We start from the raw sequence: 26,625 nt of genomic DNA, 5'->3' as shown, positions 1-26,625 counted from the left end.
TATTTGAATCTGAGACAACTTTGGATAGAAAGGAGGGATTAGTCCGAAAGGATACTCTCTCTCTCTCTGTGAAAAATGATGTATGGGCACCTTATGCATAAGGCCTGTAATTCTAATATTCTTCTGGCTGAAGTGATGGCTACCAGGAATAAGGTCTTCCAAGACAAAAATTTTATATCACAGGTGGATGCTGGCTCAAAAGGTTGGCGAATCAAAGCTTGTAAGACTAACGTCAAACTCCAAGGTTCAATGGGTTCTTTAAAGGGTGGTTTTATAAATGTATGACTTCCTTTAAGAAGGTTTTGCAGAGACAGTGAGATATTAAAGAAAAATCATTGAAGCCATTATGGAAAGTTAAAATAGATGCTAAATGGACTTTGATAGTAGAAGTTGAGGCTCCAGATTGGAGTAAAGTTGACAAATATTCCAACACTTTTATTAATCGGGGCTGAAAAGGGGTCAAGTCCTTTTTCTTGAGACTAGATTACAAATCTGTTCCACTTACTATGATACATTTTTCTGAGGGGCAGTTTATGGGAAGCCAGAAGTATCTTTTGTACAGGGGAAGACAGATTATTCTACCTGGCAGTTACTGGAATTGGAGGTACCAAGCGGTCAGCTTGAGACTTAGTAGGTTGGGATGGACCAGCCCCTGTGGATGAGACAACAGTCACGGAGTTGGATCCAGCATCCAAGGACGGTGAACTATGTGAGGCCAAAGAAAGGGAAATCAGATTTGGTGGGGCCAATAGGGTGCAATGAGAATTACTCTGCACTTTCTTGAAAAACTGTGGAATCAGGGGAAAAGGAGGAAAGGCATAAAGTAGTCCCGAGGGCCAAGTGTGTATAAGGGCATCCCTCAGGGACTCCCCCTGAGGGGAGAGTAGGGCAAAGTAGCTGCTGCATTTGTGGTTCATGGGAGATGCAAATGGCTGACCCCAACGATGAAAAATTTCCGTCGCTACCATGGAACTGAGAGACCACTTGTGAGGCAGGAGAATGCATCTGCTCAGTTTGTCCGCAATCACGTTGGAATTCCTGGGAATGTGCATTGCTATCAGAAAGCAGTTGGAGGTTATTGCCCATTGCCATACTCTCATGGCTTCCCGACATAACGGGTAGGATCTAGTTCCTCCCTGTTTGTTGATGTACTAGACAACCGACATGTTGTCTGATTGGATAGCAATTGCCCCCAATGAAAGGACAGACTGGAATGCTTCCAACACCAGAAGCACTGCCCTCAGTTCTAGGATGTTGATATTCAAATTGGCCTCTAAGAGGGACCAAGTGCCTTGGACTGTCTTTCCCCTGAAAATGCCCCCACCCCCATCAGGGATGCATCTGTGGTCACTACGACCTTGGGCTGAGGGGTTCTAAAGGGGCGACTCCATAACTCCTCTTCTGGCTTCATCCACCAAATTCAGATCCTGCTTGCAACAGTTTGTTATGTAGACTGGATGAGGCATGGAGTGAGTTAATGGAGACCACTGTGATGCTAAGAGCCACTGAAGCAGCCTCTTGTGTAGTCTCACCAGAGGAACTAGGGTAATCGTCGCTGCCACTGACCCTAGTAGTTAAAGGAATAAGTGAGGTGGAACTATGTCTTGAAAGAGGATTGCTTGGAGCTGAGAACTTAGTCTCTGTAATCTGTGATGAGGAAGAGCGACTAGACAGGATCTCTTGTTGAATGATGCTCCAATGAATTCTAAGCTTTGAGTGGCTACCAGTTTTGACTTCTCTTTGTTTATTGAGATACCTAAGAGCCCTGCCAGTTTTAGGGTGTAGTGTAAGGTGTGAAACAGTAGATGCTTGGTTGGGGTGGCAAGAAGCCACTCGTCTAAATATGGAAACACCCGGAATCCTTGCTGTCTCAAGTGAACTGTTACTACTGCCATACATTTGGTGAGCACTCTAGGGGCTGTGATGACACCAAAAAGCAGTGCTCAAAATTGGTAATGATTGATTCCCAGCCAGAAGCGGAGATATCTTCTGGAGCATTTGTCCATTTTTATGTGGTAATACATATCCTGAAGATCTATCGAGCAGATCCAATAATCTTTCATCTGAACCGTGACCATCCAGAATTTTGTTTGTTGAACAAACTTGTTAAGAACACTGAGGTCTAGCATTGGCCTCCAGTCCCCTGTCTTTTTTGGTAGTAAAAAGAATCTCGACTAAAAACTGGATCCTACTTGGTCTGGTGGGACTGTTTAGATGACTCTTTTTTTCAGCAGCTTTAGAATTTCTTGAGCTGCTGCATCCCTCTGACTGGGTGGAATGTTAGGGATTCGCCTTTACGGCCTTGGATAAAGATCGATGGATAAAGATCGAAGGGGATGTGGTAACCTCTGGTAGTAATTGTCTGCATTGAGGAATCTGACGTTATTGAATGCCAGGCTAAGTGGTGCAGAGAAAATCATCCTCCAACTGCTTCCAGAGGAATCCCTGGAGTCCTTCCACAGGAGAGGCATCTTTTTGATAAGTTCCCCCCCTCTGCCCTGGGGGAAAAACTCACCACATGTGTCATGAAAAGGCCCATGGGACTTCCTGAATTACATCTTTCCACTTCTCTGATTCCTGGTATAGGATCGTTGAGGAGTGGAAAAACATACGCCTGCAGCAGACAGGGTCTTTCTGTCCTTCTCACACCTGGCTAATATGTCAGTGAAGAAGCATCAACAGGAGCATTGACAAAGGAAGATTTGAAGGGGTCAGCTAAGTCGTACAAGTGCATCCAAGCATGACGTCTCATGACAACGCCTGCACCCGCTGCTCTGGTCATTTCCTTTGGTTCTATGTGCAATCAGCAACATGGACAAGTTACAGATAGATTCTAGGGTGGCAACCTTGTCGCGTACCTTGTCAGACACTGTTCCTGCTAAGGTTCCTGAGAGCTCTGTGATCAGGTCCCTTTGAAAACAGGTAAAATGTGCCAAATAATTCAACGACCGTATGGCAAAGGTCGTTGAAGCATAAACCCTCTTCACTAATCTGTCCAATGTCCAAGACTCTTGGTTTGGAGGATGGACAGTAGGACCCTCCTCTGCGAGTTCCTTCTTCATGGCCACCGCCACCACCATAGCATCTACTGCCAAACTCTTGGACCAGTGGGGTTGATCCTCTGGGGGGGAGAGTATTTTAGCAAAAAACAAAGCAATACCAAACTACTAAAGGTTGCTCACACTATAAAAACACAGTAAATGAAGACAAAATATGAGCACTCAACACAGCCACCAAAAATGTATATAATAAAACGATTTATTGACAATGATTAGCACTTTCGTGGGGTTACTGCTTCATCAGATCCAAGCAGAAGAATAAAATCAACACTAAACACATTGAATAACCAATCAACAACTGTTGTCAATAAAATAACTATATCAATTAGGCAAGAGTCACTGCCTCCTATTTAAGGCAGGTCTAAGAGGAATACCAGAGTTTAAACCTGGAAACATATGTGCTTGTAAAGATACAATTCATTTTACCTCAAGCATTTCCACTTGATTATTCATATCACCCCTTCTGTTACTTGATGGAACTAGTTGTAAAGCCATAAAATAAAAAAACATTATGTCCTGATGAATTTGCATGCACTGGTGATAGTTTTATTAAGAATACTGCCTAGATGCCCTAATATACATTCTCTTAGCAGGCGTGTAGTCTTTCCTACATAAAAACATTCACATGTACAACATGTTGCTAAATAGTTTAAGTTGTTACTCCTACAAGTCGCCATAAATCTGGGTGAAAAAACACATCCAGTCACTGGATGAATAAATTGAGCATCTAGGGCAATGGAAGAACAGGCTTTACAATTATTACATGGAAAAGTTCCCCTTCTCATTGCTGGCTCAGAGGCATGATTTCTCGGTCCATAACATAATAACCTTTTCATATTCAAGTTATTCCTGAAAATAAAGCCAGGACACTCACCAACAATATTCCTCACTTTGCTGTCAGCCAGCAAAATGGGCCAATTCCTTTTAATAACATCACAAAATTGATGTATATTGCTGGAAAAGGTGAAAAGTACATTATGTCTACCAAAAATGTGCTGGTTATTTCAGCTACTTGGATGATTTGCTTATCATTTGGCAAGGACCTGTTGATGAACTTGAAGTTTTTATTTTACAGTTGCAAGAAAGTACCAATTTTCTCAAGTTCACATTCTCTTGCAAATGTGCCAAGATTAATTACCTGGATACTGATATCAGGAAAGGAATACATGACGAATTCAGTACAAGAATTTTAAGGAAGCCCACTTACTGCTGCAATTTTCTCTTTATTAATAGTTGCCACCCCCTCCATTAAAACGGGGGTTAAAAGTCAATTTATTAGAACATCAAGGTTGACATTTGATGATTCAGTTTGTCTTGAACAATTCGACTTTTTAAGACTGATGTTTCTGGATCATGGCTATCCAGCAGCATTCCTAGATTCCATTAGGAATGAGATATGGATTGAGAAAAACAACAAATTTGCCCTTATAATTAAAAGTGGATTGAATCAGATACATAAGAAAGACAATTCTACAAATTTTGATGGGCAACTTAATATGGTTTTGCATTACACCTTAGATGTTAAAAACATTGAAAAAGATCATGCAAAACAACTGATGTATGCTACAATGTGATGAGAATATTAGAAAACGTTTTCTGTCATTGCCATCTTTCACTTATAAAAACAAATCTAACATTAAATCTCTGTTGGAGAGAGCCAGTGATCATCCTAAGGGAATACTACCTAGAAAACGTGGGTGCTGCCATCAGTATCCTTACATAAGCACCCTTTTAAGTAACTTGAATATTTCTGGGCAGTATGGCTTTTTAACTGTTTCTCAAAAAGAGTGGTATATCTGGCTACATGCTCATATTGCCCTGCTTTCTATGTGGGAAAACTAAGAATGCTTTGAATAAGCATATTTATCAGCATGTGCACAGTATTCGGGTTCCTATTAGATGAACGAAGGTGCATTCTTTCGAATGCGTCTTGGTCAAACTTGAAAAGATGAAAAGGCAAAATGATGAAGCGGCATATAAGCAAATTCTTTCCCTGGGAAAGAAATCGCTTGGCCACTTCCATTACTTTGCCGTTTTCATCATTGTATTGCAATGTCGGAGTTGGTATATTTAAGTAGGGGAGGGAGAAGACCCCCACTTTATGTTATGTTTTAAGTGGTTTTTTTTTTTTGGAACAGCGATTTTTTTTCCCTTAGGAAAAAAAAAATCACTGTTCTAAGCTTTCGAGTTTGTAAGCTTTCGCTTACATGGGGTCGATAAATCATTGTTCATTTTTCTAAGCGTTCGATGATTTAATATAGACCCCAGTATTCGATGCAAAGATCAGAAAAGTGCACTGGCCAGACATTCCATTGGGTGTGCTGGTTTTATTAAGTTTACATTTTTGGTTCTTTAACAAATGCAGATTCTTCAACATGCAGGTGACTGGTAGAATAATCTGCTTTACCGAGAAATCCTTTGGCAGCTAAAGCTGGATGCTACCACCTTTCCCGGTTTGAATGACACTATTTTTGTTAGCAGTGAATTAAAAAGGAGAGCTATTAGATTATGATGTACTTTGGTTAACTTTTTATTTTATTTGTTGGTTCAGGTGTAATGTGTGCATTTATTTGACTTTTATGGTGTTTATTTTGATTTTCTGCTTTGCACTGATGTCTGTTCCAAGAGGTGTGTCTTCCTTTTTGCATGTTCTTAAATGGCCTTATGTGAGCTGCATTCCCAGTTCTGATGTCTCTTTATTAAAGATGAAAACGCTAAACTGTGGATGTTTTTAACTTTATTTTGGCATTAAACACATCCTGCAACTTGTATTGAGGCTCATGGCTGACTTACTGGTTGTTTTTATGTTCTTAGTCTTTGTTTCTTCCTGTACTGGAACTCCACTGTTGTTTCTTTGTTTTGGTTTACTGCCATACACTTGGTGAACACCCTAAGGGCTGTGATGACACCAAAGGGCAGGGCTCTGAACTGATAGTGACTGGCCCCCAGCTGAAAGCACAGATATCTCCATGAGTGCCTGTTCATTTTGATGTGATAGTACATGTCCTGAACCTTGACAGAGCACATCCAATCATCCTTCCATAGAAAAGGTAGACTTTCCAGAACTTGGCGTTCTTTACAAACTGATTGAGATTGCTGAGGTCCAGAATGAAGGACCCAGTAAGAAATTTTGAGAGATCTTTAATGAAGTCTCTCTGCAATCTAGTGAAATGTACCAAATAATTTAGTGACCAGACACCAAATGTCACAGAGGTGTAAATGTGCTTTACAAATCTATCCATCACCCTGGGCTCTCTGTTAGGAAGATGGATAGAAGAGCTCTGTTATGTCAGCACTTTCTTACTGACCATCACCACAACCAAGGCAACCACAGGAACTCCCTTACTCCAATGAGGCCTGTCTTTGGGAGGGGCAAGAAATTTATCGGGGGGTGATGAGGGATGGGCTCAACAGTATCAAGATCCTTCCTTGCCCAGTGAGACACCAGATATATAAGATCATCAGCTGGGGGTTAATCCAAGATGCAGATAGGCCAGATCAGAAGGCTTACAGGAACACTGACTCCTCCTGGGAAGGAGGATCGGAAGACCAGCCACCTTTCAGACTAAGGATCTCTAGAATGTCTACAAAGGAGATGTCTTCCAGTGGAGACCTTGGTGGCATCTCCCCTTCATCAAATTCAGTGTCTTCAGTTAAAGATTCTTGGGAGGAATCTATGTGCTTCTTTTTGCATGACCTCTTCCGTGGGACCTCGTTAGTGTGAAGATCTAGAGAGGTATTGGTAGAGAGGGGAAATTCCTGTAGAGGAGCTGCCTAGAAACTTGAATGGACCAGCTGTCCCTGAGAACAGAATAATGAGACTCAGAACAAGGATCTGATGGCAGTAGAGGGGTAGGGTCTGAAGAAATAAGAGTAGATTGAACACTTGTATAAGAGAAAGCCCTCTCCACCACCTCAAAGGCAGGACTAGGAGAAGATTAAGCTGGCCTCATTGTAGCTGAAGCTCCAGGCACTGCCAAGCCTCAACTCTGTCTGGGCTCCTGCTGCTAGGGAGGAGGTGGAACTGAGCTATCTATAGCCGAAGCACTGAGGGGAAGGAGCGGCTCCAACAACCTCAGAGTCGAATCCATCCCCCCCATATCTGGCACTGAAGCTTCGGTTCCAGGACTCATCCTGCTCTAGGGGAATCAGCACAGAATAAGTCAGGGATGCAATCAGAATTGAAGCCCTAGCTGTCTTCAGATCTGATGCATCAACTCTCAGGATTCTTAGATCTGAGGGCTCCAAAATCATAGGACAAATCTGAGAAGGAGAAGGATACATAAGCAGGTGAGAAACAGGTTTGAGGCTTACAGATCTGATGGTAGATGGAGCCGACAATACTCTCATCTGAATCTGAGTACTGAGAAACCTCCTCTTCATCCTATCCATGTCTGCTCTGGATAGGCCATGGGAGGACTTGATAGAAGATGATGTGGAAATTAGAAGTTATGTACCTACCATAACGTTCCATGTTAGTTGTCTTCTCTCGCCTTCTTTCTTGCTGGATGGGTTCGGAGCCGATCCTCGGCTCCGACTCGGCACTTGCTTAGCTTGAGAACTTTTAGTTATGTACTCACCATAACTTCAGATGTTTGGGATCCATCTCGCCTACATTCTGACTGATGGGTTCGGAGCCGATCCCTCGGCTCCGACTCGGCACGCTTATGCCAAAGAGCGAAGTCTCTTATTGGCTGAGCTTACTATATCCCAGGATGCACCACTACCAGTCCCCCAGATCTAGTTTGTCCGCATACATGCACACACGCATGCACTGCTTATATAACATCGACAGATGATACAAGATAAAAACAGTAGAACTCAAACCGTTCAATCTCTTCTGATCTCCAAGGCAGGGGGAAGGAGGGTGGGTATTAGGAATGTGGCGAGATGGATCCCAAACATCTGAAGTTATGGTGAGTACATAACTAAAAGATGTTATGTGATCCTATCTCGCCTACATTCTGACTGATGGGACAGCGTCCCTAGCACCTATATCCTGGGTGGCTCACTGGAAAACACTCCTGAGTACCGTGGAACCAAATGATGCTCGCCCTTTAGATACCACATCCAATTTATAGTGGGAAATGAAAGTGCGGTTGGACCAAGTAGCATAGCACAAATCTCAGAAATAGCGAGCTTGGAATGAAATGCAATAGAGGTAGCCATAGCTCTAGTAGAGTGAGCTTTGACAGATGTTGTAAGTTGCTTATTTGAAGAGGAATAAGCCTGAGTTATGCAATCTCTAATCCATTTGGCAATAGTAGCTTTAGTGATGGTTTTACCAAGTTTATTATCTGAAAAAGACACAAACAATTGATCTGTTTTCCGAATTTGTTGAGTCCTGTCTAGATAGAAGCGCATTGCCTATGAACATCCAACGATGCAAGGTGTATTCCGCTTTGTTTGAAAATTTTGGAAAGAAAACTGGTAGCTCTAGAGATTGTTGGAGACAGAAATTAGAACAAACTTTGGGAACAAAAGATGAATTAGGCCTAAGTGATACTCTATCCTTGTGAAAATCAAGTACGGTGGTTTGATAGATAGGGCTTGAAGTTCTGAAACTCTTCTTGCAGAGGTAATTGCAATTAAGAAGGCAGTTTTCCAAGACAGATATTTCAACTCACATGTAGCAGCCGGTTCAAAAGGAGAAGATGTTAAGGCACGGTACCAAATCAAGATCCCACGGAGGCAGGATGAAAGACTGGGGTCTTAAAAGCACAGCACCTTTCATGAAAGTTTTACATAATCTGCTGCTCATCAATGGTGGATCTATGGATTCGTGAAATTTGGAGATAGCTGCTAATTGGACTTTAATAGTAGAGACTGATGATCCTTGATTAAACAAGGATGTCAAATATTTCAAGACCTCTGGTATCGGGGCAGTAATAGGGTCTAAGCCTCTGAGTTGAGCCCAGATAGCAAACCTCTTCCACTTACTGTGATACAATTTCTTAGTGGTGGGTTTGTGGGCTGAAGATAAAATGTGAATAACTTCCGGGTCCAAGGTGTGATTTCTGACTAAGGTTGGAAGTGGAGGAGCCAAGCTGTTAATTTCAGAGTGTGAAGGGACTGGTGCTGTTGTCCCGACTGGTGGACCAGAAGGTCCGGAGTTAGATCCAAAAACCAAGGACCGTCCAGAGTATTTTTCTGTAGGTAGGGGAACCATACCTGACGAGGCCAGTACGGAGCAATTAGAATCATTGTGGACCCCAATTGGGAAGCTTTCTGGATGACTTTGGGGAGGAGTGGAACCGGAGGGAAAGCATAAAGCAGTCCTGTTGGCCAAGGTTGGACTAGAGCATCCGTAGCTGCCTCCCCTTGACGGGGAATCAAGGAAAAGAACCTTTTGCACTTCATGTTTTGTGGTGTTGCAAACAGGTCGCAGCACGGAATCCCCCATCTTTTGAAAATCTGAGCTGCTACTGTTTTGTTCAGGGACCACTCGTGAGGAGAGAGAATAGTCCTGCTCAGTCTGTCTGCCAATACATTGGATTTTCCTGGAATGTGGGTCGCTACCAGGAAGCGGTTGGTAGCCACTGCCCATTCCCACACCCTCATGGCCTCTCTGCAAAGGGGGTAAGATCTGGTCCCTCCTTGTTTGTTTAAATACCAGACCACCAACATGTTGTCTGTGTGGATAGCGATAATGCCTTGAGGGAGAAACTTGTGGAGGGCTTGTAGGGACAGAAGTACAGCCCTCATTTCCAACACATTGATATGGAGAAATGTTTCGTCTGGAAGCCAAAAACCCTGAACTGACCTGCCCAGACAATGCCCCCCCCACCCCGTCTGGGAGGCATCCGTTGTCAAGGTGGCCACCGGAGGGGGTATAACAAAAGGTCTTCCCTGATTCAGATTGGATGTTAGAAGCCACCAGCGGAGGTCCCGTTTGCACGTCTCTGTAATCATTATGTGATGATTGAGGGGGAGATCCTGAAAAGACCATTGTGTCGATAACAGCCACTGAAGAATCCTCATGTGCAATCTTGCCAGAGGAACTAGGAGAACCGTGGCAGACATTGAACCTAAAAGTTGCAGGACCATCCTGGCTGGGGCTTTGGATCTTAGAAGCAGGGCTCGGACTTGACCTTGTAGTGTTTGAATCCTTTCAGTAGGAAGGAAGATTTGCATTAATTTTGAGTCTATCTCTGCTCCTATGAATCTTATGCGCTGAGAAGGCAGCAAGACAGACTTTAACCAGTTGAATGTAATTCCCAGGGAAGCACCCAGGGAGATGGTGGCTTGTAGGTTCTCTAGTGGTGGCAGTCAGGAGCCAGTCGTCCAGATAGGGAAACACTTGGAATCCGAGACTCCTCAGGTGAGCAGTCACTACTGCCAGACACTTGGTGAACACCCTGGGGGCTGTGGTGAGACCAAAGGGCAGTGCACAAAATTGGAAATGACTGTCTCCCAGGCTGAAGCGCAGATACCTCCTGGACGCCTGATGTATCGGTATGTGATAATAGGCGTCCTTGAGATCTATGGAGCACATCCAAACATCTTTCTCCAACAATGGGAGAATGGATTGTAAAGTGACCATTCGGAATTTGGACTTCATGACGGACTGGTTTAGTTTGCTGAGATCCAAAATGGGTCTCAGGTCCCCTGTCTTTTGGCACTAAAAGAACCTTGAGTAGTTTCCGGATCCGATCTGGTCTGTGGGGACCGGTTGGATGACTCCTTTTTCTAGCAGCTTTGAAGCTTCTACGGCTGCAACTTCCCTTTGACTGGGTGGTGGGTCCGGGATTTTTTTGGACGGTGGGGGTGAGTGTGTGAAGGGAATTGTATAACCTCCGGCAATTATCCGAAGCACCCATCTGTCCTGAGTAATAGACTCCCAGGCTTTTAGGTGCTTGGCAAAACGGCACCCGACTGGCTCCGGAGCAGCACAGCCGGGCAATCCCTCATGGAGTGTGGGAGGCTGAAGAGCCACGAAAGGACTCGCGGTCTCCAGTGTTGCGGGGGCCTCTGCCGCCTCTGGGACGGCGTCTCCCAGAAAAATTTCCCCATCCTCTGCCTCTGGAAGGGGAATCTTCCTGCTGTTGAGGAAAGAATTTCTGTGATTTGCGGAACCACATCTTCCCTCCTCTTTTAGCCTTGGGATAAGGCCGAAAGGGAGTGGAATAACGTGCTCCTACGGCAGATAAAGTCTTTCCCCCTTGCTCACAGCGGGTAAGAGTGTCTTTTACCTTGGGTCCAAACAAAGAGGACCCATCAAAGGGAGTGTCGGCAAAGGAAGACTTGAAGGCCTCCGCGAAATGACACAAACGGAGCCAGGCTTGTCTCCGAGAGCCACGCCTGTGCCTGCCGCTTGCCCGCTTCGGCCGCATATGAAATGAGCCTCATGGACGAAGTTAGAAATCGAGGTGAGGATAGCCAACTGAGAGCTAACCGACTGGGCTAGCTGCTCAGGTAGGTTACCTGAGAGGGAGTCTGAGAGCTCCTTGACCAGATCCCTCTGTAGTCTGGTGAAATGTGCCAAATAATTCAGGGACTTCAAAGTAAAGGCCGCTGAAGTCAGGGTGCGCCTGCATCGTCCATGCTCCTAGACTCCTTATTAGAGGATGGACGGACGAGAAGCCTCTGCCACGTCCTGCTGGGTAGCAGATGCCACCACCATGGCATCTACAGCCACGCCTTTTGTTAAGAACTCCTTCTCGGGTGGGGCAGACAAAAATTTGTTAGGGTAAGAAGGCACTGGTTCCACAGTATCTGGATGTTCCCACGCCCTCCGACAAATCAAATCCAGGAGCTCGTCGAAGGGCGGAGACACCCAGGAGGCGGAGGGCTGAGCCCCGAAGGCCTTGAGAACCACCGACTCATCAGCGAAGGGGGGTTTGGAATTCCAGCCGCCTGCTTAAGGATCTCTAGAATGTCCGCAAATGAGACATCATCCGAGGACGACTTCGGGGACCCCTCCGCATCATCAAGATCAGTGTCCGATGTAATAGACTCGTCGGGGGAGTCCACGTGCTTCCTCTTGCACGATCTCTTCCTTGGGGGCTCCTCTGAAGACAACTCCGAAGAACCCTCAGGAGGAGGGGAACCCCCAGTGGGGGTAACCTCAGGCCCCGGGGCTCCGCTGCCTAGAGACAGGGGAACTGCCAAAGACCCAGTCTCCATGCCCAGGGAAGGTGCCGGCAAAGCCGCAGAGATGGCTGAAGAAGACTTGGCCAAGGCACTCCTCATAGCTCTGAAAGCCGGACCCCCAGAATCCTGGGAGGGTCCGGTCCCCGGAGCCATGATAGCAGACGGAAATCCCGCAGCCGAAGCACCGAGAGGGAGGCTCGGAACCGACAGCATTGGTCCCGAAACGTCACCCCCGGGTCCGGCCGAAGAAGTCCGTGTGCTAAACTCGGACCCGAAGGCCGGGGTTGGAGTAAGGGTCGGAGCCGACCCTAGTATCTCTACTGGCTCCATCAGCATCTGCTCCGATGGAGCCGAAGCGGTCGGAGGAGGAATGGCAATGGAGTGGGCTATCGGCTCCGAAGCCAACTGGGTCAGAGCCGAAACAAATTTTTGGAAGACTGGTGACTGGAACAGTCTTTGGAGCACCCTGTCTATGTCCGAATCTGACATCCTTGATGACCTGGAAGAGACCGAATGGGTCCGAGTAGGCCTCTCCAACGGCTCCAAGGGACTAGGGGACCGGCTCCGAATCGACTCTACAATTATCGGCGCCGAAGGAATTTCCAAATCAATTTCCATCGGTGCCGAAGAGGGCTTCGGCGCCGAGGAGGAAGTGTCTGAGCGGACAACCTTCATCGGCTCCGAGATCAGTGGAGCCGATGAAGATGACCCGCCTCTCGATGCCCCAGACGATGGCTCCGAACCCAGAGGAGTCGAGGCTGGAGGCATCGAGGCAGACCGTTCCGCCCTCGGCTCCGAAGTCCGTGGAGCCGAAGGAGAAGCCTGCCTATGTTTTTTTGGCGGTCGGTTCCGACGGACTGGTCGGAGCCGACGCCCTTTTCTTTTTAGCAGGAGAAGGAGAGGAAGCTAATGCTTCTTCAAAAGAGGGTTTAATAAGGCCTTTTAATACAAGTTTATTTTTCCTCTCTTGGAGGACCCTCGAGGAAAACGCGTGACACACACTACAGGACTCCTGCAAGTGTTTGGCGCCCAAACAGTACACACAGAGAGAGTGGTCGTCTGTGATCGACATCTTAAAACTGCACTTAGTGCACTTTTTAAATCCTGAAGGCCTAGGAGCCTGTGACATTATGGCAGTCAAATACAGTGAATTAGCCAAAAAAACACAACAAACACACTGACTATCACAGAAATTTTTCTTTCTCTCTCTTCTTCTTCTTTTCTTTTATTTTAAAACAAGTACTAAACACAATACAAAAATACAAGTAACTGATCCAGGACCCCTAAAAATAAGAGGGAATTAGCCAAACAACGAATTGACAGGGGAAGGCCCTTGAACTCCGATGGGACCTCTAGTCTAACAAAACACAGTCACTACACAATATTTTTCCAAGGGAAAATACTCATTCATACACAAACCCACTAGATAGCTGTTAAAACAGCTTTTTGTTGAATTTTAAAGAAATTCCTGACAGGAAAGTAAGTGAAAAACACTACTTAGCTCAGCCAAGCTCGAGACCACGTCTTCGCTTGTTAGCGGCAAACAAGATCTGGGGGACTGGTAGTGGTGCATCCTGGGATATAGTAAGCTCAGCCAATAAGAAACTTCGCTCTTTGGCATAAGCGTGCCGAGTCGGAGCCGAGGGATCGGCTCCGAACCCATCAGTCAGAATGTAGGCGAGATAGGATCACATAACATCTCCTTTTACCAGCTCGAGGCAACCCTATATCCCATGATGCAAGGCGGGACTACCTCAGATCTCGTTTGGTAGCTAAAATACCCTGCTAAGGACTAACCTAGTAGGACTAGGAAAAACAAGTTCATAACAATAGACTCTTCTATTGAAGACTCAGGATGGAACAACCTGAGAGGAGGAAACTCTTCAAGATCTGTCCAGGCCAGGGGGAAGGAGGGAGGGACGCAAGAAAGAAGGCAAGAGAAGACAACTAACATGGAACGTTATGGTAGGTACATAACTTCTAAATGTTAAGTTGTCAATCTCGCCTTCATTCTTGCTGGATGGGACCGCGTCCCTAGCACCTGTGTCCCGGGTGGCTCAATGGAACAGACTCTTGAGAACTGTGGAACCAAAACTGGCCCTGTCTCTGGAGGCCAAATCTAATTTGTAATGAGAGACAAAGGTATGAGGAGTGGCCCAGGTAGCTGCTGCACAAATGGTATCAATGGGTAGCCTATCCTCAAAAGCTGTAGAAGTGGATAGACTCCTGGTTGAGTGTGCTTTCGGTTTAGAAGGTAGTTGCTTGCCTCTAAGCGAATACACGTAAGAAATTGTGGAAGACAACCATCTGGATAAGGTCACTTTAGATACTGGGAGACCTTTCCTGTTTTCTGCATAGGAGACAAATAATTGGTCTGATTTCCTGAATTGTTTAGTTCTATGCAAATAGTACCTGAGTTGACGATGGACATCCAAAAAATGAAGCTTTTGTTCAGCTCTGTCAGAATAATTTGGGAAAAAGACTGGTAGATCGATGGATTGATTAATATTAGTTTGAGAAACAACTTTGGGGAGAAAGGACGGATTTGTTCTCAAGGATACCCTGTCCTTGTGAAAAACCAAGTAAGGAGAACGGATGCAGAGAGCTTGAATCTCGGAAACCCTTCTTGCTGAAGTGACAGCCAGTAAGAATATAGTTTTCCAGGTCAATAACTTCAAGGAACATGAAGCAGACGGTTCGAAGGGTGGTAAAATCAAGGATGCTAACATTAAATTCAGATCCCATTGTGGGGGAGGATGTTTTATTGGCGGCTTCAGGAGAAAAACTCCTCTCAGAAAAGCTTTGCATAGTCTATGTGACATAATGTTATGATCTTGAAAGCCAACATGATATTTGGAAATAGCCGCCAGTTGAACTTTGACTGTTGAAGAAGAAGATCCTGACTGAAAAACTTCAGCTAGGAAATCTAAAACAGAATGAACAGGTGCAGTAAAAGGATCAATGTCCCTGGAGTTTGCCCAAAGGGAAAAACGTCGCCACTTGCTAGCATAAACAGTTCTGGTGGATGACTTCAAAGAAGCTACTAAGATATCTCTGACAGGATCAGAGATCATAGGAAGCCTGGCTAGGGAAGGAAGTGGAGCAACCAAGCAGTGAGGTTGAGAGAATGAATGGCCCGGTGCTGCTGACCCGATTGGTGGATCAAAAGATCGGGAACTGGGTCCAGATGCCAAGGCTGCACCAGGAGGTGACGATGCAGGGTCGGAAACCAAATTTGTCGAGGCCAGTAAGGGGCAATGAGAATCAACTTGGCCCTCAAGACGGTGGCTTTCTGAATGACTTGTGGAATCAAGGGAAAGGGAAGAAAAGCGTACAGAAGTCCCCGGGGCCAATCCTGGGTTAGAGAGTCTCTCAGGGGTTGGCCTGGTAGGGGAAAGAGAGTGAAGAAATCGGGGCACTTGTTGTTTTGGGGTGTAGCAAAAAGATCGCAACAAGGTGTGTCCCACTTCAGAAAAATCTGATCCACTATAGATTGATTGAGAGACCACTCGTGAGGCATGAGAATGGCTCTGCTCAGCCTGTCCGCCAAGAGAATGGACCTGCCGGGGATGTGCGCTGCTATCAGAAACCGATGAGAGGAGATTGCCCATTGCCAAAGTCTGAGAGCTTCTCGACACAACGGATAGGACCTGGTCCCGCCCTGCTTGTTGATGTACCAGACCACGGACATATTGTCCATTTGTACTGCAATAGTCCCCGCGGGAAGAAAGTCGTTGAGGGCTTGCAACGTTAAAAGCACCGCTCTCATCTCCAGGACATTTATGTGCAGATGGTATTCTATGGGTTGCCACGTCCCGTGGACCATCCTGCCCTGATAATGCCCCCCCCACCCGATCAGAGAGGCATCCGTAGTGCTTGAGGCAATGTTATAACTGCCTCATGTACACAGACAACCCTCTCCTCCTCCCACATAACACAAATACTTGCGAGAGATGCAGCTATTTAGCCAAACTGGAGGCTGAGCTCTCTCAACTCAGGACTGACAAGACCAGACAGGAGGAGAAGGCAACTACACACACCACAAAACCAGCCTCACATAATGCTACCACTCCACTGAATCAAACACATAAACACACAAAGACATACTCGGAGGCTCTGAGTAAAAATTTACCTAAACAGCAGAGGCCTCCAAAACAGACACCCAAACAACTGCTACCTCAAGACACCCCACAAGCAACACATAAACCACAAAAGCAGTGTGCAAAGCAGTCACAGCCCTTAAGGCCAAATACAACACCAAACATACTTGTCATAGGTGACTCCATAGTCAGACACACTGACGTCCCACTCACCAGGCTGAACAAGGAGAGGGTCACAGTAAGCTGCCTATCGGGCTAGAATCTGCCACATAACACAAGCACTGGTCACTCCACGGCAAGTACAAATATGACACAGTCATTGTCCATGCTGGTGTGAACGACCTGAGACGTACCTCCCTGGACTACATGAAAAGAGACATAGAGGAGCTCTCTGATTATGTAGCCCAGGCAGGTATGACCCTAACCCTGAGCGGTATCCTTCCTTCACCAAGAATGATGCCACAATATAGAGACAAGATGATCAGCTTTAACAATTGGCTTAATGTCTGGTGTCATTCAAAAGGGATCCAGTGTCTGTCTGCCTGGGATGACATGCTTGACAAGCCACGCTTCTTCGCAAGGGACGGCTTGCACCTGTCACCCCTGGGATTCCGGATATTGGCTAAGGCTCTTGCCACCCCATAGTGCCATTTTTAGGCAAGGCTCAAATTCTAAACCTACCACCCTAGAAAACAAAAATGGGAAGAAACTGAGGGTAATGCTGCTCAATGCCAGAAGTCTAAATCTCAAAATGCACGCACTCAAGGCCCTTCTCAGTATGGAGAACATCGATGTCTGTGCTGTAACTGAAACCTGGTTCAAGGCTCCTGAGAGCACCCCGCACTATTAGGTTTTACCTCATATCATGCTCCGCCCCAAAACCCGACCACACCACAAAAGGAGGGTGTATCCATTTTCATAAAGGATACCCACACCTCCAGGTTGGTGGCAACGCATCAAGCTTCGAAACCATCCAGGTGCAACTAACCATAGGCAAACTGCTCTACAAATTGTAGCATGCTACAGGCCACCCTCTCAAACTCAGGAACCCCACACAGCCTTCCTGAAGACACTGGAGGGTATAAATGTATCTCCAAACACCATCATATTGGGTGACTTCAACTACCCGAATATAGACTGGGAACATTACTCAAGCCCTAACTTTCTAGCCCAACGGTTCCTGGAGTTCATAAATTCAAATGCCATGGAACAGCTAGTCACTGTTCCCACGAGAGGAGAAAATATACTAGATCTCATTGTCACAAACATGGGGACAAAATGCTCCACACCGAAGTATATCCCTCATTGGTGAGATCTGATCATAAACTAATCTCACTGGAAATCCACATCCCGCCCCACCCCAAACAAAAAGACCATAGTGAAGAACTTCTCTAAAGCAAACTTCACACTACTCAAGACTGGTGTAGTATCCTTCAAGGCCCCTGAGCCAGAGGAAACCACAACCCAAGCTGCGGAAGCCCTTACAAATGCCTTCTATGAACACCTCCAGGACTGCATGGATCAGGCAATCCCAAATAAAACCAAGACTCTTTCCACAAAGGGCAACGTCCAGTCGGGTGGACCCCAGCCATTAACAAACTTTACAATAAGAGGAGAAAGCTATTACATGATAGAACAAAATCCATAAAAGGAAGTCACCCCTGATCATTATTAGTAAAAAATACGAGCACTCATAAAATCAACTAAGGCCAATTTTGAGAGAAAATTGCCATGGATTCAAAGGACAATCATAAGGCCTTTTTCAGCTATGTTAGGAACCTGGGTGGAAACTCCCAGATATGCTCAGAATTAGTCCAAAATGATACAAAAATCACTGAACCCACAGACATTGCCAACATACTGGCAGACAGGTTCAGTGCAAACTTCACCCCTCTCCCCTAAAGGAGAGATAACTATCCCAGCCGAGTGTAGCCTCCCGGACATCTCAAATGCGCAGGTGAAAGCTGCTCTCTAAAGCTAAAACACAACATCAATGGGACCGGATGGTGTCCCCGGCTGTGTGCTACACGAGCTAAATGAGGAATTAACCCGCACATAAGGCAGCTGTTTAATCTCAGCCTTACCACAGGATACGTGCCCAAGGAGTGGCGACGGCAACTGTGGTCCCACTCCACAAAGGCGCCTCTACGGACCCTGGTAATTACCGCCCCATAAGCTTAACAAGTCTAGTCTGCAAAGCCATGGAGAGGATCATAATGGAGCTCATAAACAAAGATATAGGGACTTGCAGACATTGGCCCCGCCCCAGTTTGGCTTTGTCAAGGGAAGATCATGCCTTTTGAACTTGGTCGACTTCTTCGAAACAGTCACCAAGGCCGTTGATGAGGGAAAGGCAGTCCATACAGCCTACCTTGACCTTGCAAAGGCTTTCGACACAATACCCCACTCGGTATTGTAGAAAACTTACCAGCTTAAATGTAAACCCATATGTCACAAGATGGGTTGCAAACTGGCTTAAGGACAGAACCCACAGGGTTAGAGTTGCTGGCGCTGTGTCAGACTCCAAGCCGGTTACAAGTGGTGTCCCACAGGGCTCGGTCCTTGGCCCCCTATTGTTTGGCATCTACTTCTCAGAAGTACAGGCCAGCATGGGAGGACTTTGGCTGACAAAGTTTGCAGACGACTGCAAACTGGGCGCCATAGTGGAAAGTGCATCGGACACGGATATCCTTCAGAAGGGACTCACGGAAACAGATAGCTGGTGCCAGAGCCATGGCCTGAAGTTAAACGCCAAAAAATGCATAGTCATACCCTTCGGGATAAACAAGGTAACCCCAAGCTACCATATAGGTGGCAATCCACTAAGCAGAGAAGAGGTTATCAGGGACCTGGGGACCCAGGTTGACAGTGGCCTTTCTTTTGACACTCACATTGCTAAAGTGGTTAGAAAGACCTTCTACATTGCCCACCTGATCATGAAGGGATTCACATCCAGATCTAGTGAGGTCATTGTTCCCCTGTACTCTTCACTTATCAGACCAATGATCGAGTACAATGCCCCATTCGGGATGTATCTCACCAGACATCTGCAGCAATTGGAGAGACCCCAAAAGTTCCTCACCAAGACTCCAAAATCTGTCATATGCTGCCAGATTGAAGAAACTCCAGCTCTATTCAGTCACATACCGTCTGCTCAGAGGTGACATGTGCCTGACATACAAGGCCATGTCCAACCCGGAATTAATGGACATGCTCCACCTCAAAAATCCAAATCCACCAAAACCACTAGAGCAAGCAACTTAAACCTTAGCACGGATATAAATAGGACGTGCTGGAGGGATAGATTTATCACTCAGAGACTCCCTATGCTGTGGAATAAAATCCCGGTCCATGTGAGGCAGAGCACCTCGCTGACTCTGTTCAAGAGAAATCTAGACCTGTGGATGGGAGATCGTAGGTTTACCCCGGGAATCATCTCTGTGTCACTGCTGGACAGAGGCACAACAAACTAATGGGCACAGTATTTTTTCATATAAGGGGTGGCGTAAGCCACAAAAATTTGGGCTAGGCTTATAAATGCCTTAGGGCAGATAGCCTAGTATAAACCTATGAACCTATGAACCTATGACTGTAGCAACCGGAGGAGGGGGAACAAATGGTCGGCCCTGATGAAGAAGAGGAGAAGATATCCACCAGTTCAGATGAGTCCTGCACGATTGTGTGTCTAAGATTTCGTGTCTCATCGGAAGACTGTGGAACGACCACTGAGTGAATAACATCCACTGCAGAAGACGCATGTGGAAGCGAGCCAGTGGTAGAAGAACAATGGCAGCCGCCATAAGACCTAGAACTTTCAGTATCAATCTGGCTTTGACTTTGCTGCTCTGCAATAAAATCTGAACGCATTTTTGGATGTCCAGAATTCTCTGATCTGTTAGTCTGGCTAACAACTTGACGGTGTTTAATTCTGCGCCTATAAAGGTGATAGATTGGCAAGGCCGCAGAGAAGATTTTTCGAAATTCACTGAAATTCCCAAACTTTTGCAAAGCTGCAGAGTGTAGTCTCTGGTCTGAAGAAGCTGATGCCTGATGGAGGCGGAGAGGAGCCAGTCGTCCAAATAAGGAAACACCTGGAATCCCTGACGTCTCAGGTGAGCTGTGACCACTGCCATGCATTTGGTAAACACTCTGGGGGCTGAAGTGAGGCCAAAGGGCAGGGCTCTGAATTGATAATGACTGGTCCCTAGCCAAAAGTGGAGAAACCTCCTGGAGCGCCTGTGAATCTTTATGTGATAGTACGCGTCCTGAAGGTCTATAGAGCACATCCAGTTGTCCTTGCCCAGAAAGGGCAGAATGGACTGAAGCGTGACCATCCGGAATCTTGCCTTCTTGACAAATCTGTTTAGATTGCTTAGGTCTAATATTGGTCTCCAATCTCCCGTCCTTTTGGGGACCAAAAAGAATCTCGAGTAGACACCGGATCCTAACTGGTCTGCCGGAACAGTCTGGACGGCTCTTTTTTCTAGGAGCTTTGTAACCTCCTGTTCTGCCAAATCCCTTTGACCGGGTGAGATGTCTGGAAGGGATTGGAGAGGTACGGGATACCTTTCGAAGGGGATTTTGTAACCCTCGGATATGATCAACTGTACCCACAAATCTTGTGAAAGGGAACGCCAGGCTACTGGGTACAGCGAAATCCTTCCCCCGACTGCCTCCAAGGGTGGACAGTCGGGCAACACCTCAGGGATGCTGAAAGGGCTTCTCAGGAAGAGACTCCCTGTTGCCCTGGTTCTGAGGACCCCCTCTGCCCCTAGGGCGGCATTTATTGTTACCCCCTCTGCCTCTGGGGGTAAACTGACCACGTGTGTCCGGCGCTGCTCCTTGGGCTTTGCGGAACCACATCTTCCCCCCTTTCTGACCCTTGGGATAGGGTCTAGAAGGAGTGGAAAAATGGACTCCAACGGCAGAAAGAGTTTTGCCGTCCTGCTCACACCTGGTCAAGGTTTCCTTCACCTGAGGTCCGAACAAAGCCGAACCGTCAAAGGGGGTATTGGTGAAGGACGCCTTAAAGGGGTCCGCAAAATTACTAAGCCGCATCCAGGCTTGACGTCTAGGAGCCACTCCTGTGCCTGCGGCTCTGCTCGCTCCATCGGCTGCATAGGATATGAGCCGCATGGAGGAGTTGGTTAAGGAATTCAGGATTGCTAGCTGTGAGGCAATCTTTTCTTGAGCCCCAGCAGCAGAAGGATCCTGGACCACTTCACCTAGTTCCTTGAGAATATCTCTTTGAAGCCTGGTGAAGTGACAAAGGTAGTTCAGCGAACGCATAGCAAAGGTCGCTGAAGAAAACATCCGCTTTCCATACCTGTCCATGGTCCTAGAATCTTTGTTAGGAGGATGAACAGGTACTGAAGGATCCACAAGTTCCTTCTTGGTGGCCGCCGCCACCACCATAGCATCCACAGAGACATCCTTAGAAAGAAACTGTTTGTCTGAAGGGGCCGTAATAAATTTGGATGGTCTCCTGGGGACCGGTTCCACAGAATCTGGAGCTGCCCACGCCTTCCGAGCCACTACCTGCATAAGTGGGTCGAAAGGCAGAGACACCCAGGAGGTGGAGGGTCGGGATCCAAAAGCCACCAGGTATACCGACTCATCCTCGGAGGGTTTCATGGAGGGCCAATTCCCCCTCTGTTTGAGGAGCTCAAGGATGTCTGAAAAGGAGACATCCTCAGAGGGGGACCGTGGGGAACCCTCCGACTCATCTAAGTCGGTATCAGATGTTGTAGACTCAGGGGAGTCTGTGTGTTTCCTCTTACACGTCCTCTTCCGAGGGGGTTCCCCTGCAGGATCAGGAGAAACCTCGGAAGAGGAAGTTATTCCCAATGGGGAAACCTGGGGCGATGGATCCCTGGGCCTGAGAGCAAGAGGCTGGCAAGAGGCGTCCACAGGCACCGAAGAGGGAGGAGCTAAAGGGATGGACCGTTGACCTGGCTCAGGTGCCAGGACACTCCTCATCACCTCAAAGGCTCCCCTCCCGGGAGACGGAATATTCCCGTTCCGAGGAAATAGGAATTCCCGGCTCCACTGAGAGGGAAGGCTCCGAGGCCGATGTCGGTGCCGAGCTTACCAAAGCCGAAGCCCCGAGAGGGAGAGCAGGGTCGGACAAGGGTCCGATGCCACTAGCCCCCTCGGAGCCGACCAGGGAAACTCGATGACCGGATCCCTCCAAGGAAGGTCTCATGGAAGAGATCGGAGCCGAAGACGACGGAGCCGAAAGGGGATGTATCGGCTCCGGCGCCGACACGGTCGCTGTCCCGAGAAGCTCCGGCTCCGAACTCTGGAGGGGAGTCGGAGGAGGAAGTTCAAGGGGTAAAGCAATAGCCGGTCTGCTGAGAACAGCAACAACAAGGTAACCCCAAGCTACCATATAGGTGGCAATCCACTAAGCAGAGAAGAGGTTATCAGGGACCTGGGGACCCAGGTTGACAGTGGCCTTTCTTTTGACACTCACATTGCTAAAGTGGTTAGAAAGACCTTCTACATTGCCCACCTGATCATGAAGGGATTCACATCCAGATCTAGTGAGGTCATTGTTCCCCTGTACTCTTCACTTATCAGACCAATGATCGAGTACAATGCCCCATTCGGGATGTATCTCACCAGACATCTGCAGCAATTGGAGAGACCCCAAAAGTTCCTCACCAAAAGGATAAAGGGACTCCAAAATCTGTCATATGCTGCCAGATTGAAGAAACTCCAGCTCTATTCAGTCACATACCGTCTGTTCAGAGGTGACATGTGCCTGACATACAAGGCCATGTCCAACCCGGAATTAATGGACATGCTCCACCTCAAAAAATCCAAATCCACCAAAACCACTAGAGCAAGCAACTTAAACCTTAGCACGGATATAAATAGGACGTGCTGGAGGATAGATTTATCACTCAGAGACTCCCTATGCTGTGGAATAAAATCCCGGTCCATGTGAGGCAGAGCACCTCGCTGACTCTGTTCAAGAGAAATCTAGACCTGTGGATGGGAGATCGTAGGTTTACCCCGGGAATCATCTCTGTGTCACTGCTGGACAGAGGCACAACAAACTAATGGGCACAGTATTTTTTCATATAAGGGGTGGCGTAAGCCACAAAAATTTGGGCTAGGCTTATAAATGCCTTAGGGCAGATAGCCTAGTATAAACCTATGAACCTATGAACCTATGACTGTAGCAACCGGAGGAGGGGGAACAAATGGTCGGCCCTGATGAAGAAGAGGGGAAGATATCCACCAGTTCAGATGAGTCCTTCACGATTGTGTGACTAAGATTTCGTGTCTCATCGGAAGACTGTGGAACGACCACTGAGTGAATAACATCCACTGCAGAAGACGCATGTGGAAGCGAGCCAGTGGTAGAAGAACAATGGCAGCCGCCATAAGACCTAGAACTTTCAGTATCAATCTGGCTTTGACTTTGCTGCTCTGCAATAAAATCTGAACGTATTTTTGGATGTCCAGAATTCTCTGATCTGTTAGTCTGGCTAACAACTTGACGGTGTTTAATTCTGCGCCTATAAAGGTGATAGATTGGCAAGGCCGCAGAGAAGATTTTTCGAAATTCACTGAAATTCCCAAACTTTTGCAAAGCTGCAGAGTGTAGTCTCTGGTCTGAAGAAGCTGATGCCTGGTGGAGGCGGAGAGGAGCCAGTCGTCCAAATAAGGAAACACCTGGAATCCCTGACGTCTCAGGTGAGCTGTGACCACTGCCATGCATTTGGTAAACACTCTGGGGGCTGAAGTGAGGCCAAAGGGCAGGGCTCTGAATTGATAATGACTGGTCCCTAGCCGAAAGTGGAGAAACCTCCTGGAGCGCCTGTGAATCTTTATGTGATAGTACGCGTCCTGAAGGTCTATAGAGCACATCCAGTTGTCCTTGCCCAGAAAGGGCAGAATGGACTGAAGCGTGACCATCCGGAATCTTGCCTTCTTGACAAATCTGTTTAGATTGCTTAGGTCTAATATTGGTCTCCAATCTCCCGTCCTTTTGGGGACCAAAAAGAATCTCGAGTAGACGCCGGATCCTAACTGGTCTGCCGGAACAGTCTGGATGGCTCTTTTTTCTAGGAGCTTTGTAACCTCCTGTTCTGCCAAATCCCTTTGACTGGGTGAGATGTCTGGAAGGGATTGGAGAGGCAGGATACCTTCAAGGGATTTTGTAACCCTCGGATATGATCAACTGTACCCACAAATCTTGTGAAAGGGAACGCCAGGCTACTGGGTACAGCGAAATCCTTCCCCCGACTGCCTCCAAGGGTGGACAGTCGGGCAACACCTCAGGGATGCTGAAAGGGCTTCTCAGGAAGAGACTCCCTGTTGCCCTGGTTCTGAGGACCCCCTCTGCCCCTAGGGCGGCGTTTATTGTTACCCCTCTGCCTCTGGGGTAAACTGACCACGTGTGTCCGGCGCTGCTCCTTGGGCTTTATGGAACCACATCTTCCCCTTTCTGACCCTTGGGATAGGGTCTAGAAGGAGTGGAAAATGGACTCCAACGGCAGAAAGAGTTTTGCCGTCCTGCTCACACCTGGTCAAGGTTTCCTTCACCTGAGGTCCGAACAAAGCCGAACCGTCAAAGGGGTATTGGTGAAGGACGCCTTAAAGGGGTCCAAAATTACTAAGCCGCATACAGGCTTGACGCCTAAGAGCCACTCCTGTGCCTGCGGCTCTGCTCGCTCCATCGGCTGCATAGGATATGAGCCGCATGGAGGAGTTGGTTAAGGAATTCAGGATTGCTAGCTGTGAGGCAATCTTTTCTTGAGCCCCAGCAGCAGAAGGATCCTGGACCACTTCACCTAGTTCCTTGAGAATATCTCTTTGAAGCCTGGTGAAGTGACAAAGGTAGTTCAGCGAACGCATAGCAAAGGTCGCTGAAGAAAACATCCGCTTTCCATACCTGTCCATGGTCCTAGAATCTTTGTTAGGAGGATGAACAGGTACTGAAGGATCCACAAGTTCCTTCTTGGTGGCCGCCGCCACCACCATAGCATCCACAGAGACATCCTTAGAAAGAAACTGTTTGTCTGAAGGGGCCGTAATAAATTTGGATGGTCTCCTGGGGACCGGTTCCACAGAATCTGGAGCTGCCCACGCCTTCCGAGCCACTACCTGCATAAGTGGGTCGAAAGGCAGAGACACCCAGGAGGTGGAGGGTCGGGATCCAAAAGCCACCAGGTATACCGACTCATCCTCGGAGGGGTCAATGGAGGGCCAATTCCCCCTCTGTTTGAGGAGCTCAAGGATGTCTGAAAAGGAGACATCCTCAGAGGGGGACCGTGGGGAACCCTCCGACTCATCTAAGTCGGTATCAGATGTTGTAGACTCAGGGAGTCTGTGTGTTTCCTCTTACACGTCCTCTTCCGAGGGGTTCCCCTGCAGGATCAGGAGAAACCTCGGAAGAGGAAGTTATTCCCAATGGGGAAACCTGGGGCGATGGATCCCTGGGCCTGAGAGCAAGAGGCTGGCAAGAGGCGTCCACAGGCACCGAAGAGGGAGGAGCTAAAGGGATGGACCGTTGACCTGGCTCAGGTGCCAGGACACTCCTCATCACCTCAAAGGCTCCCCTCCCGGGAGACGGAATATTCCCGTTCCGAGGAAATAGGAATTCCCGGCTCCACTGAGAGGGAAGGCTCCGAGGCCGATGTCGGTGCCGAGCTTACCAAAGCCGAAGCCCCGAGAGGGAGAGCAGGGTCGGACAAGGGTCCGATGCCACTAGCCCCCTCGGAGCCGACCAGGGAAACTCGACGACCGGATCCCTCCAAGGAAGGTCTCATGGAAGAGATCGGAGCCGAAGACGACGGAGCCGAAAGGGGATGTATCGGCTCCGGCGCCGACACGGTCGCTGTCCCGAGAAGCTCCGGCTCCGGCTCCGAACTCTGGAGGGGAGTCGGAGGAGGAAGTTCAAGGGGTAAAGCAATAGCCGAAGTCTGCTGAGACGGGCTATGGAGCATTTGGGCTAGTGCCTGTGACTTCAACAGCCTGCTTACCACCCTCTCTAAATCGTGGTCAGACAGCCTGGAAGATCTTGAAGATCGGCTCCGATGACTCCGCTCCGACAAAAGAGGAGATCCTGGAGCCGAGTGGATAGACTCCAAAGAAGGGGACCGAGATCTCTTCTTGGACGAAGCCATCGGAGCCGACGTCCTCTGGGTTCCAGATGGAGCCGAAGGCTTCTTGGCTCCGATACTGGATAATACGTCGGCTCCAGCCGGAGCCGACAAGGCAACAGCCGATTGAGTGTCGGAACCGATCGGAACCGACACTACCACCTCAGAAGAAGAAAGACCGGCTCCGGCCGGAGCCGATCTCGACTCCGAAGGAGTCGGAGCCACCGGGGAAGGCTTAGAAGCTGTAGCCTGAAC

General features: G+C 47.7%; 1 protein-coding gene across 1 annotated transcript in view; it reads right to left on the bottom strand.

Annotated features, from left to right (window-relative positions):
- LOC122816787 (dynein axonemal heavy chain 8-like) overlaps window positions 1-26,625 on the bottom strand; it is a 9,517,065-nt gene that overhangs the window by 466,934 nt on the left and 9,023,506 nt on the right. The window contains 2 exon segments of the mRNA XM_044089814.1: window positions 182-226; window positions 6,305-6,312. Of these exon segments, the coding sequence (XP_043945749.1) occupies window positions 182-226; window positions 6,305-6,312 (53 nt within the window).

This window comes from Protopterus annectens, chromosome 1.part1 (genome assembly GCF_019279795.1).
Source record: "Protopterus annectens isolate FY-2018-M chromosome 1.part1, PAN1.0, whole genome shotgun sequence".
Classification (NCBI taxonomy): Eukaryota; Metazoa; Chordata; order Ceratodontiformes; family Protopteridae; genus Protopterus; species Protopterus annectens.
Note: the sequence above shows the minus strand (reverse complement) of the source record. Positions and strands in the feature narration are given on the sequence as shown.